At 38.3% G+C, this 19,746-nt stretch overlaps 3 protein-coding genes across 3 annotated transcripts in view; 2 read left to right on the top strand and 1 right to left on the bottom strand.

The window, feature by feature from the left end:
* The first annotated feature begins 750 nt into the window (after positions 1 to 750).
* Positions 751 to 5,615, top strand: cd8b (cd8 beta). Its single transcript, XM_010793739.1, has 7 exons — positions 751 to 1,008; positions 2,249 to 2,599; positions 3,567 to 3,641; positions 4,551 to 4,643; positions 4,725 to 4,758; positions 4,856 to 4,907; positions 5,080 to 5,615. Exons 1-6 carry the CDS (start codon positions 858 to 860, stop codon positions 4,863 to 4,865), a joined length of 714 nt encoding a protein of 237 aa, XP_010792041.1. The 5' UTR covers positions 751 to 857; the 3' UTR covers positions 4,866 to 4,907; positions 5,080 to 5,615.
* A 5,840-nt stretch (positions 5,616 to 11,455) lies between these two features.
* Positions 11,456 to 14,287, top strand: cd8a (CD8a molecule). The gene is made up of 6 exons (XM_010793740.1): positions 11,456 to 11,824; positions 11,974 to 12,300; positions 12,411 to 12,512; positions 12,604 to 12,711; positions 12,875 to 12,914; positions 13,500 to 14,287. Exons 1-6 carry the CDS (start codon positions 11,782 to 11,784, stop codon positions 13,549 to 13,551), a joined length of 672 nt encoding a protein of 223 aa, XP_010792042.1. The 5' UTR covers positions 11,456 to 11,781; the 3' UTR covers positions 13,552 to 14,287.
* A 1,119-nt stretch (positions 14,288 to 15,406) lies between these two features.
* The window catches only part of LOC104965357 (receptor-type tyrosine-protein phosphatase alpha-like), a 32,087-nt gene continuing 27,747 nt past the window's right edge, over positions 15,407 to 19,746 (bottom strand). Inside the window, exons 13-15 of the mRNA XM_010794313.1 lie at positions 17,501 to 17,652; positions 16,949 to 17,084; positions 15,407 to 15,583 (exon numbers count right to left, since the gene is read on the bottom strand). Coding sequence (XP_010792615.1) covers positions 15,509 to 15,583; positions 16,949 to 17,084; positions 17,501 to 17,652 — 363 coding nt within the window. The 3' untranslated portion in view covers positions 15,407 to 15,508. The remainder of the gene's footprint in view (positions 15,584 to 16,948; positions 17,085 to 17,500; positions 17,653 to 19,746) is intronic.

Raw genomic sequence — 19,746 nt, 5'->3', positions numbered from 1 at the left:
GAAAGTAGTCAACTAGAGAAATGCACTTTTGTTTTAATAGTTGAACTGAAAAACCTCAAACTAAATATCAATTTATCTAGTTTAATTAATTGAAAACAATTGATTTAATTATTGAAGTATTAGTTGTGATTGAATTAATAGAAATGTACCTTGGAGAAGTGACAATATTCAGAATGTGAATGAGTGCTTTCTTAATGTGTGTGTTGATGAACTTATACCCCATACTTACGCTAAAGAAGCCAAGTATACGCCAATTTAAAGAAGTAGGTATATTTAACAATAATCTGGAAAATCTTGGATTAGGTTTTATCATTGATCCTCCGTTTCGAGTAGTTAAGCTTCAGGCACGTGCTGGTATTCCCTCTCCGTGCTCTGCAGGAAGGCATGAAGCTGCATATGTAGGACTCTGCTGAGCTCTAGGTCATGCACCTGGGCAGAGACCACAGCCCTGCACGCTGCTGCTCCCTGAATATCAACTTTTTTCAGAGTTGATGTGGTATGATATAAACTCTGATGAGACATTACCACGTCTTCAGATGTTTGGCATCACTGTATGTATGTCAGGTATGTTTTTGAGGGGAGTCAAGAATGTTCGAAACGTGTTTGTTCGGATATCCAGTACACAATAGGCCAGCTGTCTGTTTAATGCACACATGAAGTATATTTTACTGCTTTGTGTGTGTGTGTGTGTGTGTGTGTGTGTGTGTGTGTGTGTGTGTGTGTGTGTGTGTGTGTGTGTGTGTGTGTGTGTGTGTGTGTGTGTGTGTGTACGGCCCACTCTGATAGGCCCTGTGTGTGTCACACTTGGGTGTTCCCTTGACGACTCAGGGCCCTTTCAGCTCAGTTCCTCCCATCATATGACAGATAGACAGCAGGAAAAGAAAGTATCAGCAGCGTCCCTCGGCTACAGAGCTACAGACGCGTACGAACACACGTACTGGAGACTGGACAAAATGATCCTGCTTCCGCTGGCATGGACACTGTGGACGGTTTCTCTGTGGACGTTGGGTAAGACTCTCAGTTGTTTCTCAAGCCTCAGGTGTTATTCTCATCATAACTCAGTTAGGGCCTGCAGCGAGGGATGTGTTGTTGACTACTCAAACTTAAGCTCCAGTGATTTATCTTAAATGATGTCTACATTAATCAAATACTGCCCTAACCAAAGTTTGTGCTGACAGTTGAGGTTATTTTTTAATAGTCAAAAAGACGGCAAGGTTTTAATAAGTTTATGCCTTTGGTGCCTTTGTAAAATCTATAGCTAAATGGCTACGGATGTTACATTTGTTTCATATCTCATAAGAGTACAAAATATACTGGTATAAGTTATTGATATTTTGTATGAATTAACATCAATGTATTCAAATATGGATTGAAGGTACCGTGGTGATAAATGATGAGGCTAATACTCTACCTGTTTGTGTTTTTCAGTAGGTCAGTATCGATTGTATATTTCCTTAGAATTAGTTTATTAACAATATATATAATAGCTCTATTAAGGCATTGATATATAGGTATTTCTACTGTGTTGGATTTAAGATTAAAACAATTTGGCGCAATCCTAAACGTTACGTAATGTGTGCATTTAAACAAATCAGTCCCTATACGACTTGAGTTAACCTTTCGTACATTGGGAGCCTTTGAATTTCCGCCTTTCTTTACATACTTCATAAGACTAGTGATTGCAACAGGTATATATGCCTACATTTCTGACTTGAAAACACACAAAACAGGCATTGGAACTGATTCTAAAATGAAATCCCTTAAAGATAAATGGCAACGCAATCTCCACATATATCCGCACTATTTTCAAAATGTCACAGTTTGAAATACGTACAACAAATGTCTTCATAGTTCAACTTAATTTCCATTCTTGCAACACTTCTGGTGATTGTTGTTGTGTTTCTACAACATTTTATAATGTATCCTCTGCCTAGCACGAAGAATGAATACTTGTCCGAGCTTTTACATTTTTCACAATTAGCCTTATTGTGTTCGGCAGAAAGAGTGCCTTTCGCTGTGACTTAAAAATGTACACAGCAAGTGATCGAAAACTTGCTTTGAGACATCTTAAAAGTTACCCTGTCGGGATAACATACAACTCTAAGGAGTTTAGGTGTTCGGCCTTGACTTCGTTGAAGTGTTTTAGAGCCCTGACTGTTACTGTTGAGGCTGAACTCCCATACTGGACTTTAGCAGTTGTTCAATGTGGTTTTTGAAATCTCAATCATATCTCTATTTCCACTCCTAGGTTTGAGCCAGACCCTGCTGCAGGAACCCCTCACTGTTCTTTATCCCACGATCCTCAGTTCCCCGTCTATTGAGTGTGACTGCGCTAATGTCGACTGTGACTCCGTCTACTGGTTCCGAAGCATTTCCAACAACAGCAAAATGGAGTTCATCGGCCAGGGCAACCATGCTGACCGGATGATACACGGGAATGGAGTGGACGAGACACGGTTCAAATTAATCAGCAAGAGCAAGATTCTCTTTGTGCTACAGATCATCAATTTGACCGAAGAGGACACAGGAACTTATTCTTGTGTCCTGAAGAAGAGAAACAATGAAACCTGGAAGCCTGGGATTCTTCTCCTGCCGGGAGGTTTGTTGGTTAAAATCTCAAGCGCTTCATTCACGGTGCTGAAAGCAAATGAAATATCATGCGGCCCTGAGGGTTTCAGTGTCCAAATTCAAGTGGAGGAAGAAATATGTAAAGGAGGAAATGCAGATCAGTACCCCATATCTGCATTTAAATCTGCTGCATTATGACAACTAATTACATTCAAATGTATTGTACAATGAAGATGTGACTTCAAAAGTAATCGTATGCCGCTTCAAGCAATGTTGACTTCATCCAGGGGAGACGGTCTCACATGCTCCTGTCGTTTTATATCAACTCATTCAAACTCCACATTCCACTAGCCTATCTTTCTTTTAAAAAAAAAAAAAGTGATGTTTTATCAAGAGTCAGTTCTGACCAAAACCCTGGAGCTTCTTAGAGGTTGTCTTGTTTCCCTTGGCTGCGGCGGTCCAATACAACCAGGTAGACTAAGTGGACGCTAAAAACAGAAAACTCAGTGACGGCTGTTTTTACTTTTGTTGAGAGACGTCTACATGTAACAGGCTTGCATGAGAAACATTAGTGCAATATAGTTTTCACTTTGGGATTGGTACTTCTTTTTGACTGACTGGTGCCGTCTGTCAACATGAACCAGATGTATTGATGGTCAATGCAATTGAGATCACATATCAAGTATACATAGTGTCAATAGATTAATCGAATGTATTTAGATGTGTGCTTAGAGTTTGTTTATCATTATGAAAGAAAAATCTGAAGAATAGCTGTCCACTAGCCGACTGTACTAGAGAGTCACGCACAGTCATACAACAAACATGAAGTACTGTACAGAGAGTTTGCTGTAGATTATTTTCTGATGAGACAATTGGGAGAGGTTAGATAAAACTGGGTTCTCATTTATTCCCTCTCTGCACCATAAAAGTTTCTTTAAATTCTCGTTTCACTGCTGTTAAGCTATAACTGCTTTTCCTGTTTGCTCTTTATCTGACAGTGACCCCTCAAAAAATAAAAACTGAAACAAAACCGACCGTCAAGTCAGTCTGTCGCTGCAAAAAGTCTCCACAGGGTAAGTTATTATCTATTTTATTAACCCTTATGTTGTGTTCTGGTCTCCCGTTTCAAGTTAAAATGATATAATAACTACGCTCTAGTTTTTTTTAATGGAACAAGGCTTCATGATATCCTCCACAACAGCTATATAAACACTACAAAACTGATTTTGACAATTTTAGCCAAGTCTGAAGGTCTCTAAAAACAAAAGTGTATAATTTGGTGTTCGGGTCTGGGGAGACCCAGCAGACTTGTTTTGGGTGACTCTGGGTCACATTTGGCCCAATCAAGATTCATCTTTGACTTTAGACACCCCACCCCCACCCCCTTCATTAACTGTAACAATAATTTAAAACTTTGTTTGGGGAGATTATATTCTAATATTAGTCTAATATAGTCACATAACGTAATGTTCCACTGTCTTCACTATAGGAAATATGAGTGAATTGAATCACATGTTTTACTTAAATATGTTAAAAAATTACAACAGGCTTGTACTGTTATGAATGCATAGTAAGTTAGTTATGATGTAGTTAAAACAATATTGGATGATAGTCATTATTTTTGAGTGTTTTGGACTGAGATAAATCATGGGTCAAAATTGACCCGCGAACACCATGGACGGTAACAGCTTTTGAACACAACAAAAGGTTTAAAGGGAAATTAAGTTTGTGTAATTGATATGATGCTCTGTATTTTAAAATTGTGATCTTTTCATGTAAAAGCACTTTCTTTTATGAATAGGGATTGGATGTATCTTGTGCCCTGTCAGATTTCGATGATGTAAATACAATAGAAGAGGTCATTTGGAAAAGAAAATGTTAAACTGAAAAAAGTAAACATGAAATGATAGATCTTAATGTGTGGCTACAAGAAGTAAGCAATGATACATTTATTTTAAACATGTACTGTGTGTTTGCTGTAGTCGATGGCTGTGGCTCCCTGGTTTTCTGGCCATTGGTTGGACTTATCGCAGCCCTGGTTCTAACTCTCGTTGGCACGCTGTACTACTTTAGCCGTGAGTATTCATCCAGATTTTCAGCACTTAGTTTGATAAGGTTTTGATGTATCACTTAAGTGTTATTTTTCTTGCTCATAGGGCTACCCAAAAAGTGTCGGCACCACTTTGCGAAGTAAGTACATTTCTACAAATGGAGGAAATATCCTTTATTTTTCCTTTTTGTTAAAAATAAGATAACCCTAACCCTTCTTTTGTCTTTAACTATTAAGGAAGCGGTAGATGACCTAAACTACTGCATCTACATCTGATACCTGACTCAAGGTATGTACCTCATTTGTGTTAATACATGTATTCATAGTTATAACAACATTTATTTTGATCTCCAGACTTGTTTAGGCCTTAGTAAAAGTGCTAAATGTGTTTGCCAAAATCCCAGGTTACTTATGCAGCATTCATACTTCCAACACACTCACACTCATCTTTTTGATTTCAGTGACTTGCTCTGACGTCCAGTGGAGCACGAAGGACATGAAAATCACCTCCGCTAACAACATGCCGTCTTCATTAACAGCGAAATGTGCGCCGGTTAGAGAAGAGGTTGATGTGTCCAAGGGCAGCAACCATGTAACATATTGTAATATATTGATTTTTTGTTTTACATATATTACAAGACAGCTCCAGAGCTGCAACACATTACATTCTAAACTCTTTGTGTTACTTTAATATATAATATGTTTTTGGTTCGTCAATAATGCAGGGGACATCATCATTTATCCAGGTGCCTTTTCAATCTGAAGCTTTTTTTTGTCTTGAAATGCGTACATAACAGAGCAGTTTTTCCTGACAGGCCGAACCTAATCCGTTTATTTAAAAACATTGATCACTAAACAGCTTACAATCAAGTATTTGCTCATTTGCTTTTTCCTGTCTTTGCTATTTATTTGTGTTTTTTGCATTTTTGTTTTAAAACAGCATTGTTACGTTCCTTTTTCTGTGAGCATAATTATGTTAAATCAATAAAATGTTATATTTCCAATCGTTTATAGTGGTGACTGTTCTTTTTATACCATAAACACGTGTTGTATGTTATTAAAGGCATCTATTAAAACATTTCATAAACAGCGGGGAAGACATTTTTGATTTATTGCCTACTGTCTATAAAATGATACATAAAGATTTTATAGAATGTGTATATACAGTTAAATGCCAAATTCATCCAAAGGATATTGACACTTTGATGATTGCTCCAGAGCACTGTTGCAACAACAGGAATGAGCTGGGTTTAGCTTTGATGCCAAACGCTGTGTGTCTATCCAATGACAGATGACGTGTGTGCAGATTTCAAAATGCTCGTATGTGTAAACGAGGTATGGAAAAGTGAGAAAGAGGTTTGGAAGTGGGTGTTGTACATCCATTGTCAATATCGTGTTTTGCGGAAGTTGAGTAGGTGAGTGATAGGGTTTGGTTTCTTTTTTACCTTTGATGTGTAAACTTGCATCACATTCAGTTTCTGTTGAACTGCCACCAGTGTGCAGCAACAAGCTTTATTGTGATCATCTTAAATACAAAGTTGATTTAAAGCAGATATTTATTTTTCTATATATTGTTTTATAAGTGTGTATCTCTTGCTGTCGCGTCCTCTCTCTGCCACACACACACACACACACACACATGCACACCTGTGCTGCCATTGAGGAGTGTGAAGTTGGTGGTTGTTCGGGTCTCAATGAATGTACGCGACCCTTTCCTGTGTGCAGGAGAGAGGAGAGACAGAACCGTGTTCACTTGATGCTATCTTCTCGCTTAGCTTTGAGCTCTTCATGTAGTCTCTGAAACAAAAAGACCACAAAAGTACCACAGACCCAACCACAAGCACTGACAGAGACACAGGGAAAGACAGAGAAAGAGCGCTATGGTTTGGAAATGAGTACAGTAAGAAAAAACACTTAAAGACACTCCTTGTTGCAGTCTGCTTTATTACATATGATACAGTATTAAACAATTATATCACCAAATCCAATACAGGTTACGTGGTTTATAAACCAGGAGGGAATTGGATGATTGTTTAAGTAAAGTAAGTTAAATCAAACAAATGCTGCTTCAACAACTAATGTTCTCTTTTCATTAAACTGTATCCACAGTAGATGTATGTATGTATAGTATTGCTCAACAGTGGTGGTGTAAACTAATTTGACATGGGGGGCCGCGATGGGGCCAATAATTTAAAGCAGGAAGAAGGACATTTTAACATTTTTTGTTTAGTATAAAGTAATAGCTTAAAGTTTAAAATAAACATAACATACCATAATCGTTGATTTAGTGACAGAGTGTGTGTCAATACAGAACATAAAAAATAAGTTTGTGGTAATAAATACATTATTTATGCAACCAACTATGGTTTTATTTTATTTCTTTGTATTTGTTTTAGTCTCAACATTTGTTTCAGTAACTTAGTTTTACTCCTTAAATTACATTACTGAAAAAAAAACCCTGTTAACTTTGGCCCAGGTTATAGCACAGTAACTTAGTATTTTACATGAATTGCACTATCATAGATTAATTATTTTGGAGGGGGGCCACAGGGGATCCAAGCTCCTTGTTACTGGGGCACTGGCCCCTGTTGACCCCCCTCTAGAACCACCCATGTTGTACAACCACGCAAAACAAAGAAAAAACAATACAACATTTAGTTGCCAGATACATTTCTTTAATTTTCCAAAGTATTGAAACACTTCATAAAATGTATTACAGTTAACCAGCAGCATAACAGTGAGCCTCCTGTAGGATGAGGAAAATAAAGCATTATAAACTGACCCTCATGACCTTCATAGAGTTTTTCTAGGTCATGTTCATCAGTTCCAGGAAACATGAGTTTTGCACTGCAGCGTAAGACTTGTACGTCTGATACAGAGGATTTATTTCTGCTGTTCTCTGCCGACAAATATTAGCGTGAATATTTTAAACACAATATGCTGTAGAGATAAAACATATGAAGAGAAGACATACTGAACCGAATATATGTAGTAAAGTGTGTGTGTGTGTGTGTGTGTGTGTGTGTGTGTGTGTGTGTGTGTGACAATTATAAACCCCACGCTTACGTCTGTCATTTCAAGTTCTTTCCACCTACAGTCCACTTTATTGATCATAGTCATATATATATTATGATTACATTTTCAAGCTTTAGACAATGACGCTTATTTTTGTGTTTATGGTTTTTACTTCTTCTGTATGTTAGTTCATAAAGCCCTAACAATGTATTTGTTACTTTGACTTTTTAGCCGTATTTATTTCTGTCTAGGTTAGCCGTGTTGCATTTCCTCTCTGGGGATCAGTAAAGGCTTAACTTTCCTCTTAAAGATACAAAATATAAAACATACACTCTACACTAATAAATGACGTAAAAGCATAATGGCTTCTCTAAAGGTTTCAGGATTATAAAAAACAGAGGGGCAAATGTGTGGCAGGATAATCATCAAAACATGTCTACAATTGTACTTTTGTGCATTTTATATATTACAAAATGCACTTATGAATTAATCAACCACGACGCCAAACACCATTTCACGTGATAAACTCCCATCGAGGCGTATGTAATGATAGAGGGTTAACATATATGGGACTTGACATTAAACATGTTTTCCTCCGACAAATGTGCAAGAGATTTATAGTTTGCACCCATTTCATGATAGAACATATATATTTAAATCCATTACATGTAAATGTCATCAAAACAAGAGTACACACCAGCAAATGAAACAAATATGAATGATAAAAACATCTGGTTTCAAATATATGAATATGAAGCAACATGACTAATTGTACAGATAACAAGACATCTCCGAGAGGATCTGTGGTGAAATCTTGATGACAAAATACGGTGTAATATATATCAGCTTATGCCTCAAACGATCGACTGTCAAATGTGTCACACAATATCTAATAATACATCTAACAATAAAAGTCACAAACAAAAGACAGTCCACTGTATGACTATATTCTACACCACATTTTTGAATAAGAATGATGTTTTTCTCCATAAAATAGACATTACACATTCATTTATTTGAGCTAATGCCAAACAAACATATTTGTTACCACTAAGCCAGAGCCAAAAAGGTCCATTTGAGTGCAGAAAATTCTACATACTGTACACCACTGTGTATTTGTGTTGAGGTATCTGCATGAGTTCAGTCCCTCCATTTATACTTACTCCTCTCGTTGCTGTTGGTTTCCTCTTCACAACTTAATATCCCATAATGCCAGGAACTGCCATTACAGTAACAGAGAAGTAACAGGTGAGTCAAAATGATGACTAACGGGTGAATAGTGAATCAGTATTGAAGGTGCTGCGACCTTCAGATTATAAAGACGTCTCTTCTGAAAGCATTTGAATGTTAAGCTATGCGATGGAACTGTACAGGGTTCTCTCTTTCTCACTGGCTTCCCCTGGTCCACCACACACACATACACACACACACACACACACACACACACACACACACACACACACACACACACACACACACACACACACACACACACACACACACACCTGAATGCACACACACACACACACACACACACACACACACACACACACACACACACACACACACAGATGTAAGTTTCAGGTTGGAGACCCCCTGTCTGACTAAGATAGGGAAGCCCATGCAGGTGTTTATGAGTGACTAATACCTGAAACAGAGATATGGAAAGGTAGAGTGGGCTTTCAGAGCGTTTTGACTGGGTCTCCCTGTAACATCAACAGAATCCCCTGCGTACTGAAAACGACTTGTGAAACCTCAATCTGGTTTCCATCATGGTTGCATTCTCAAAAAATGTCAAAGTGATTTTTTACAAAGTTAAGTTAATAATCTTGGTCTGCATTTTGAGTAAATCATGTGACGGGGTACAGAAATGCCTTACAGACACAACACTGTCTCTTACTCTCTGTTATGTCTCTTTGTCGCTCTCCTCCCACCCATGGAACAGATGAATCGCCCACATTAGAGCGAAATGTCAGCACCTATTGCCCATTACTAAATCGGTGCATTGACTTTCCATCACTGAGCAGGAAATAGGACGGGCGCTGGGTTGCGCCATAGTCGCTGAAGCACTCTCAGTTCATGTGAAGGGAGTTTCACTTTCCAACAACTGTGAGACAAGCTTTCCCATGAAGTGACAGGTGACATTATGATTAATTGTTGCTATAGGTACAAGCTATGTCCTTTGTTGTTAGTATAAATAGTTTTCCTATATTTGCATCCCAATTGGTTGTGCTAGGATTTCACTTACAAGTTCAATACAGCTTCACACAGGCCACAGAGCAGTAGATCGTAAAACACAGTTGCATCAGGTGAAGTTAGCTCTTAAAGAGATTCTACAACCCTTTAATATTTCACCCTTGTAAAAATGAAGCAGCTAATCATGAGTTATTCTGACTTTTGACGCAGGTATAAGTGAAGCCACGGAAAAACTTGACCCTGCTTGTTCCATAATGCATCTTAGCAGCATCTTTTGTTAGAAAAGAAAATGTCACACCTCGAGTTTACAGCAGGTGTTTTCAACTGCTGCGGTCTGCAGCAGTTTTGTGAATCATGAGACAATGATTTACTGTTTAATCAATAAAGAGCTTTTAATCCTGATTCTGCTGCCACCTAGCTGTGATGATGATCACCTCAATGTCGCAGTGATGCATGTTAACGCAGAGTTGCATTGGGGGTCGGGTGTGGCCCTTCTACACGGATGCAACTTTTTAAATCTAGCCTACATTTCCATACTTTGTTATTGTGAAATCATTCTAGGTGATGCTACAATTTCAGTTTTCTTTTAAAAATATTGCCTGTTGGAGGGATTTTAATCAGCAAAACTACTCCTACTATAAAGAAAGATGTTCAAATACATCCTGTAAGACAAATACGTTGAGCACTATAACTGACAATATGGTCCCACATGAATAAAGGTTAAAAGTGAAATTAATTATCCACTATCCATAAATGTATATGTTAACAACTCATGAAAGCATTGTGTGGATTCTTCACAAACAAAAAGTGAAAGAGAGACACCCCGAAAAGGCACTCAGGTGTAAAACCATTTGTCTCACTGGCTTTTGAAACCAAATCACGCACAATCACACGTTTTTCTGCAGTAAGAATAAGACGACAGCACATATTGTTTGAGATATAGTGCAGTCTTTATCTAATACTTTTCTATTCTATATTATGTCTTACACTTGTACTTGTCTGGGGTGGATTGCGTGTTACATCATGTGTGTGCGTCCACCGCTAATCTCACATGAAGTTACTAGCATAATTTTTTTTGTGATCATTTTTATTATCTTTTATGCCCTCAATGAATGCCAAATCCTCACTCCTTTTAACCAGCCGGTATAGGGACCACACATGATCAACTACTGCTGCTTCATTAGGTAAGGCCTTTTCTGCAATGGGCCATGTTTCCTGTTTTCGTTAGTTTTGCCACCATCTTGACCGTAAGGGAGCCATGATAGACAAGATAGACGGAGATCTGACCTCTTCTGAGTGCACTTTTCTCGTTCAATATTAAGATTTGTGTACCTTGTGGTATTTTTAGATCCCTCTGACACAGTGATGTCCCTATAATTGTCTTTTCAATCCGTTCAGCTCTATTACATATGTGATTGCGAGAAGACATTTCCCGAGGACGTTCAACAAATTGGTTATTTTAGGAACCAAGCATTATCAATCCTTTCGCAGCTTCCCCATTTCTGATCAAAAACAGGAGGTGAAACTCCTAACGCACAAGGACACTTCAGCATTAAATATCTTTGCCTAAATTGTGTAAAAGGATTAAATGGATACCTCTTGAAAATCACCATTTGATTCGTGACTCAGTAGTGAATATGAAAAAGTGGGCTGCTACATAAATTCTTGTAACGCTTTCTTCCCAGCCTACATAGTGTGTTGTGTTGAGTTTGTGTGTCGGCATCAAGTTGCTGTTCACAGCAGTGAGCAGATCGGTGGGCTGCACATCAAAACATCCTGCAGACCACGACCGTGCAGAGGGCTCTGCACCTCTCTGCTGCAATGATCCCATTTGACAGAGCCGAGAAGAAGGTTACAGCTGGGGCGTGGTTTGATATCTCGCTGAATTATCTCACAACAGGCTCCAACAAACACCACAAAGACGTGCTATTGTTTTCTGCGACATAAAAAAAATGGACCAAAAGTTGATTCTGGTGATTCTGATGATTTGTCATGGTAGGTTCAACCTGAATATTTAAATTATTTTCATGAACTTTTGGCAGCTTTAAGGTGTCCTTTAGCCTGTTTCTTATCATCTTTCGCTTTTGGGGTCTTGAAAACACACAGTTGGCTGATAACTGCTCCCTTTGTTTCATATTTTCCAGAAATGACTTCAGGAGCTGTCATAGACAGAGCAGTGAAGGAAGGAAAGTCGGTTCAAATAAATTGTGAACCTCTTGAGATGGGCCACATGGTCATCTGGTTTCGACATCTGGACACAACTGGCATGGAGTTCATTGCATCTTTCACCAATAACGGCATGCCAAAATCCACTGAAAACTCCATTTCCAAATTATTCAGGCCCTCCACGTCTCGGCCAATTTCTTTAACACTGCAGTCTTTCAACCAAATTCGGGACAGCGGCGTTTACAGCTGTGCGTCGCTCAAAGGCAATAAAATGATATTCGGCAACCCAACACGACTGTTCCTAGGTGAGGTGTTCTCTCTTGCTTTTGGGCTAATGGTGATATAATGGCTTCTTTTCAGTATCACCTTCCATCACTTCTGTCATCTCCTTCACACATCTCTCCTCTCCTTTTAGAAAAAGTTGAAGTCACAGTAGAAGTAACCTCGCAGGCCACTGAGCAAACAAAATGCACGACTTCCTCGCCGTGTGTTTGTGAGAGCGTTGTTAACAAGCCAGGTACATTTTCCATACCTCAGTTTCATACCTCTGTTTCTCTGAGCATTTATTTTCTTCACTGTGTTTGATGCTGGTGGCAAATGGATTGCAGGGGAAACCAGTCCTGAGATGTTTTGCTCTCTAATCATTCTGGGCCCACTGGCTGGCGGCTGTGGCCTTCTTCTTCTACTCCTCATCATCACCTCCGTGTACTGCAACCGTAAGTTCATCTCATATCTAAAACCCATGATAAAAACCCTGAAAATGCTTTGATAAAAATTATGAAATTCTGCAAATGTTCCCCAAGATTTGTTTTCTGCTTTTCTTGATTTTGATGTTTATAAAGATTTGTAAAATGTCTGACAATTCTTGATGTCATGTAGACGTAAGGACACGGAGATGCCCACACCATTACAAAAGAAAGTAAGTCGTTTTCTATTTATCCAACATTGTCTTTCCAATTAGAAATATTAAAGCCACCCCAACCCTGACACCAAAACGAAAGTGTTTTATGTGTTGGTTTAAAAAGTATATATATTTCTGTATTTATTTGGCTGTTTAATATTATATTTAGCATATTTTAAATTAATCTGAAATGTTCTTTTAATTAAACTTCTCTTTGAATCTAAAATTGCTTATAAACGTTACATACCAAACTCTAACTTAATTTCCTGTCTGAACTTCGTCTCCATTTTCCCGTAATAAGTAACAAATTCTAAGCAGATTTTTTTTCGGGACACTATAAGAAGCTGTTACACCCCTAAAATAGTGTTAATAAATACCGTTTACTAATCCCATGATAATTTTTTGGAGAAAACAGAATTCTTATTTTTTTTTAAAGGCAGTGTCACGTTTCGAAACGAGGGCATAACCTCTGTGTTTTTAAATGTATCTACGGCCCTGCAATCCTTTTCGATTGAATTTATTCACACCAAAGTAACTGCATTAGTATTAAGTTATTATTTGTGTTATTATTAAATATGTAAATACCTTGTTTATCCCACACAGACCGGTGATGGCTCCTGGAAAACAACTGATGATGACCAACAGTCATGTTTGAACCAAATGGTGACAATTATTTTCATTTCATCCAACAGCATTTTTTTATAGTGTTGTTATACTGTCTTATTTCAGCTTGATCACATTCATGGTCACTGTTTTTCTGCTCAAACATTTTCATTGTTTTTGATAGTTAATAAAGAAAACGCTCAGTTTATAAATACTTCAAATATCTTCATCGTCAAAGTTTTAACTGCATTGATAACGACAATAATGCACTGCTTTCACATTTAGATCGAACTCTAATTGGAATAACTTGAAATTAAATGTCTATTCATCCGAATATTGATCATAAAAACACACTGAAGTCCTGAGAATTTTATAATTAAACCTAGATATGTTTATATTAAAGATTATGATATTTTTTATAGAATTAATTTTGCTTTTGTATATAGCCATGTGACAATTTAATCGGGTAACTGTTGACTTGTACTGTACCCTCATGATCTTTTAAAAAAAGTAGAACGGCACCTTCCTTTACTTATAAAATAAAAATATATATAACTAAAGATATAAACAGAATTTTCTATTGAACATTTTAGAGTCTTATCTTTATTTAGTAAAATGTTTTGTAATAGGTATGTTGTTGGGTTCAGAGTTATCAGACCCAGATAGTAACACGTACTCATTTAAATGTTTTAATCGGATGTACAGTTTTTTGTGAATTATCCTACTTTTTAGATTTGTTGTAACTTGAAATTCAAATAAAAATATATTGTCACTCAAATCAAAAACAACATATTGTTTATTATTTTATGTATTTTTTCACATCAAACTCACCCATTTGCATACCAATTTATCATCTTGGTCTTGGCGCAGAAATATGAAGTTTACATGAATTTTGAGCAAACACTCTGTGAGCCCCTCAGAGTCAAAAGGAAGTGGGCTGCTAAGTCTGCATGCAGAGTGAAAACCCACAAAGTCAGGAGCAAAGAAACATTAAGAAAGATCGTTTTATAGGAGATTCGGTTCCCGTTCAGTGCGTATAAATGTCCCGTTGTATTTTTTCACATATTTAAAGCGGTTCATGTTAGTTTCTGTTTCTCTCTTTCGACACACACACACACACACACACACACACACACACACACACACACACACACACACACACACACACACACACACACACACACACACACACACATATTTTAGTGCGAGTAACACCAACTGTCTCTTTTCTATTTGTGCCACTTTTAAGTTTTCTGCTGTCAGTGCCCTCTATTAAAAAGAGACAGTTGGTGTTACTCGCACTAAAATATGTGTGTGTGTGTGTGTGTGTGTGTGTGTGTGTGTGTGTGTGTGTGTGTGTGTGTGTGTGTGTGTGTGTGTGTGTGTGTGTGTGTCTAGGAGTGAAACACAGACCAGGTTTAGTCTGTAAATATTCAGGGCTCTGCTACAACTCATGTTGCTACAGCGTGGCTCTGGACAAGCCAACAATGTTTTAAGTCTCTGTCCCTATAAAGTAAAAAAAAATCCAAACCTCATTACCTTGACTCTGGATTGTTTCGACATTAGTCTCCAAAGCATTAGATTTATGATCATATATATTTATATATACCAATAAAATACATTACAGGTGCCACCCCAAAATGCAGCCAAACTCAAAACTGTGTCTGAAACCAAAGTAATAAGATGCAACAGAGTAAGTATATGTACATATGAAGGGGGGGTGGGAAGCAAATAAGGGGTTAAGGGCTGTATTAACAAGACCAATATTACAAAATATTCAAGAAGGCATCTCAGTTATTTTCTCTGTCCCACTGCGCTGCCCTGTCCTCCGGGCCTCTGTCCCTTTTCCTGCGGGCAGTCCCTCCCATCCACAGATCAACTTGTGATGAGTCTTTTTCTTTTTTTAAAAATCCATCAGATGGGAGGTTGCAGCTTTCTGCGTGGCGGTGTGTGCGTGTGTTCTGGTGCGTGCATATGAAGTGTATCGGAGATCCATCCACGGCAGGTCCCTACTTGAAGTTGGCGTAGTCAGAAAAGGCATCGATGTACTCCTGGACCACTTTGTAACAGAACTCGTACTGCTCCTGCAGAGAGAGGTGTGGGGGGGGGGGGGGGGGGGGGGCACAGGAGGAAGAGTTATTTCAGTTGGAACTACCAATGGTGATAATACATTTTCATTAAAAGAAAGTTTAAAACTACCAATGCTGTATTTCCTAAACCGTCTCCTGAGCTTGCACTATTGTTATTGTGTGCTTTTAATTGCTTTGATGTCTCGTATATATTCAAATTGCATTGTTGAGGGCTCCGTGACCCAACTATACTGTAGTTGTGTATATGACATTTAACCTTTGAAATCTTGGAGGTTTTTGTACAACGGCTAACAGTGCAAACAGCAGTACAATCAAACAGCTGTAGTTTGAGTATTATTGCATTGGGAACATTTCTAAATTCTCAGTTTGCGTTTATGTGTCAAATAAAGGTGGATATCAACTCTAACGTAACACATAACCACCAATCCACCGATCTACTAAAGCTAACTAACCCCTTTATGCCCGCAACTGAAAATGAGAACACTTGCTAAAACCCTTTGGCAAAAAAGTTTTCTTATCACTCTTTATTTAGTCTTTAGGAACCTTCTACTGTTTTCCCTAGCTGTTTACTTACCTTTAGGAAACTTAAAGATACTTAGATATTTGAAGCCTTAAAAAAGATTCCACATGTTTTCAAAGATCCTGACTTTGACCATTGATAAGAAGTATGATTCTTCATGTGATCTAAACGTTTCAAGTCATACCGTTAGAAACCTACACATAGTTTGTCAATATTAGATTTCAAGACTTTAGAGTCTAAAGTCTTGAAATCTCATTGGTCTAAAGTTTAGACCAATGAGTAGAAAGGATGTGCTAATATCATCATAAATGTATAGTCTTGGGGACAAATTGTCTAATTAACGCGGTTCATATTGAATTAGTCAATCTTTCTACCCATCTCTCTGCAAAAGGGTTAGTGTGTTTCCTCTCATGTTGAACTATTCCTTTGACACTGCAAATGTATTGTTAAGCTTTCTACTGTTTATTAATGTTTAAAGACATAAATCCTAGTCTTAAACTTCTACCAAAATCTTAAAAAGTTGCTTTTTGGTTAGAGCCAAATTTGATTGCCAATCATAACGAAAATACCCACATTTTTGTTGAGATTTTTGTCTGTGCAGACAGATATACAAACAAATATTATAAAATACTCTGTAGTGGCAATAAATGACGCTGTTGGTTAATTAATCAAACTGTTGCTTATGGAGGGGGAAAAGGGGCTGCCTCACATTTGACCAAGGTTCATTTTTCAAAGGAAGAAAGCTTACACTTTTTCAATGTCTTTTTAATAAAAATATGAATTGTTGTCAATCCACTATGATAAATAATCCAAAGTAGTTTCCCATGAAGGGCCCTCACCAGTGTCTGCACCATGTGTGGTCTCTGCAGTCTGAGGCTCTTCACTGTCTGGAAAACATCCAGGATGCCCTCCGCCTTCACTCGCTCCAGGACTGTACTCAACGCACAGAAAGTCCCCGTCCGGCCCGCACCAGCACTGTGCGCGCACACACACACACACACCACAAGGAACAATGTAAACCTCAATATACACCCTGCAGTAAGCATGTTCAGAAATGACACGCACACAAGAGGCATTGTTGTGAGAGCACATGAGGAGCGTAGCAACATTTCTGGGAGCCGTTCAAATGTCAGAAGGAAGAAGAGAACAATTCTCTTGAGCTGTTTTTTCCTGTGACATAATAGCCGCAACAATTTCCCAGACACACACTCACACTCTATTGCCAGCAGCATTTCCGTTTGCAACAGCTATACAGAAAAAAATAAAACTATATCATCATCTTAAGGGCCGGGGGTTTTGTTTCCCATTTGTTCTTACACTGGTACGCGCTTGTGTGTGTGTGTGTGTGTGTGTGTGTGTGTGTGTGTGTGTGTGTGTGTGTGTGTGTTTACCTGCAGTGCACAGTTATGGGATGGTTGCCAGACTGCTGCTGCTGCTTCTGCACCGCAGCGATTATGTTGATCATGCCTTTCCCGTCCGCGGGGATGCCCACCTCCGGCCAGCCGTGGAAATGGAACTGACGCACCGCTCGAGCCTTGTTCTCCTGTAAGAGTAGACGAGGGAAAAAAAGAAGAGATAAGTAGCTTTATTTCCACTAAGCTCTGTGTACATATGCGAGACAAGCTGAAATGCATTCAGTCCTTTGGGAACCTCTGGGTTTTCCAAATTCCTCATTTTGGGGGTTTTTTCGGCCTGGAATTTGACCCGAAGTTCGCGAAAAGAATTAGGATTTTCTGACAGATTCTTCTTCTCTCTCTCACAGGAATTTAGCATTTACGCTTACACCCTGTTGAATCAGCTAACAGGCCATTTCATCCCTTCAATTGCTTGAATATTTTTGATATTAACATTGTAATCGTGGTTAATTGAATAAAAAATGATCTCAGATAGTTTAAAGTAATTTAATTTGCCAAAATATAAGGTTATCATAACCTTTACAATTCAAATCTTGATTAAATAAAAGATCCTTTTCCCACAACAGTTAAGAAAAAAAAAATGAAATGTATAATCCATCCACTTTGAACAATAACTTGAATAACGTCAATAACAATCTCAATGTAAGGAATATACTGTAATTTTCGGACTATAAGCCGCGCCTTTTTCCCCATTTTTCGACGCTGCGGCTTATATAACGGTGCGGCTAATCTATGGATTTTACAGGTTACAGTCCACCACCTTTAACTCTATGGGCTCTATGGCCGGTCCGCAACCCCCACCTTTAAGCGGCGGGCTTAAGCTGGAGCGGCGGCGAGCTAAAAGCTGGAGGCCAGAAAAGAGTGAGACAGGTAGCGCGCAAAAGTAAAAGTGGAACCGAGAGTGGTACGAGAGACAAGACAGACAGACATTACGAGAGCGAGACAGTTTGTCCCCGTACCACTGGTTGAAAACCACTGCTGTAGATCACTGCCGGTACGTGCGCTGGGAGCGCACCGTTTAAGTTTGAAAGTTGAAAAGTTTGTGTGTCTGAAACGCTATGTGATACAGTACAGTTTACACAGCACAGTACATGTTCTGTAGCTACTATTGCACTAAATGGTAACACTTGAATACGTTATGCAAATATGCAACTTGTTTGTTGAAATGTTAATAAATGGGAGCTTCCTCAAACAGCCATCTCTTTCCCGACAATCCCCTCTGTGCACGAACCCTTACATATGGTAATTAAACATTAAAACACCTGCGGCTTATAGTCCAGTGCGGCTTATATATGTACACATCATTCAATTTAGCTGCTGCGGCTTATATTCAGGTGCGCCTTATAGTCCGAAAATTACGGTACATCATTTAGGCCTACCATCACCTTTAAGAATATATCAAGGATAAAAGACTAATGGTCACAGCAGATTGTGGAAAAACTTGTCCATGCTTTTATCTTCAGAAGAATGGACTACGTGTGTAAATGGTGTTTTTACAGGTCTCAATAAAAATTTGTATTAGAAAGCTGCAGCTAATTCAGAACGGCTGTGCTACTCGCGAGTGCCTTGCACAACACTAAGGAAAGTGGATCACTTCACTCCGTGTTCTGAAGTCTTTTACACTGGCTTCCTGTTTTGTCAAAAGAACAGATTTCAAAATACTGGCTGCTGTTTATAAAGCACTGAATGGTGTTAGCGCCCCAAAATACATTTCTGACCTACTGCTAGAATGATGGAACCATCAGAACTCATCAGGCTTCATGGGGACTGGTAGCTTTCTGTCCCCAGAGTCAGACAAACAGGAAAAAGCAGCGTTCAGTTATTATGCTCCAAATTATCTGTAACAAACTCCAGAAACCTGGCAGGTCCGCTCCGCGCTGACTAACTTTAAACCACGACTAAAAGACTTTTCTGTTGCGCTGCTTTTAATTGAAGTATTATATCTTAGAACTGCACTCGTAGCTTTTATTCATGTATTTCTTCTTTTAATTGTTTCTTTTATTACCTTTGCTTATTTAATGACTGTTTATAAATGCCATTTTTTTTTTTTTATTATGTCTTTTTCATTTTATATTTTGTGTTGAAAAGGTTCTATATAAATAAACTGCCTTGCCTGGCCCGTTGTCTTGGCGAAGGTTTTAAAATGATTGAACCTAAACTAATATAATTTTCTGATCAAGATACTATATTACTGTAGCTAATTTATATTATCCGGGCACTGA

Source organism: Notothenia coriiceps, unplaced genomic scaffold (genome assembly GCF_000735185.1).
Source record: "Notothenia coriiceps isolate Sejong01 unplaced genomic scaffold, NC01 NC01_scaffold00037244, whole genome shotgun sequence".
Taxonomy (NCBI): Eukaryota; Metazoa; Chordata; class Actinopteri; order Perciformes; family Nototheniidae; genus Notothenia; species Notothenia coriiceps.
Note: the sequence above shows the minus strand (reverse complement) of the source record. Positions and strands in the feature narration are given on the sequence as shown.

Bases quoted from the DNA above. Each gene is read 5' to 3' on its own strand.
- cd8b (XM_010793739.1), top strand. From the start codon at position 858: ATGACAGATAGACAGCAGGAAAAGAAAGTATCAGCAGCGTCCCTCGGC. The intron at 3,642-4,550 runs GTAAGTTATTAT...TGTTTGCTGTAG, and splicing joins CTGCAAAAAGTCTCCACAGG to TCGATGGCTGTGGCTCCCTG. The intron at 4,644-4,724 runs GTGAGTATTCAT...TCTTGCTCATAG, and splicing joins CACGCTGTACTACTTTAGCC to GGCTACCCAAAAAGTGTCGG.
- cd8a (XM_010793740.1), top strand. From the start codon at position 11,782: ATGGACCAAAAGTTGATTCTGGTGATTCTGATGATTTGTCATG. The intron at 11,825-11,973 runs GTAGGTTCAACC...CATATTTTCCAG, and splicing joins GATTCTGATGATTTGTCATG to AAATGACTTCAGGAGCTGTC. The intron at 12,301-12,410 runs GTGAGGTGTTCT...CTCTCCTTTTAG, and splicing joins CCCAACACGACTGTTCCTAG to AAAAAGTTGAAGTCACAGTA.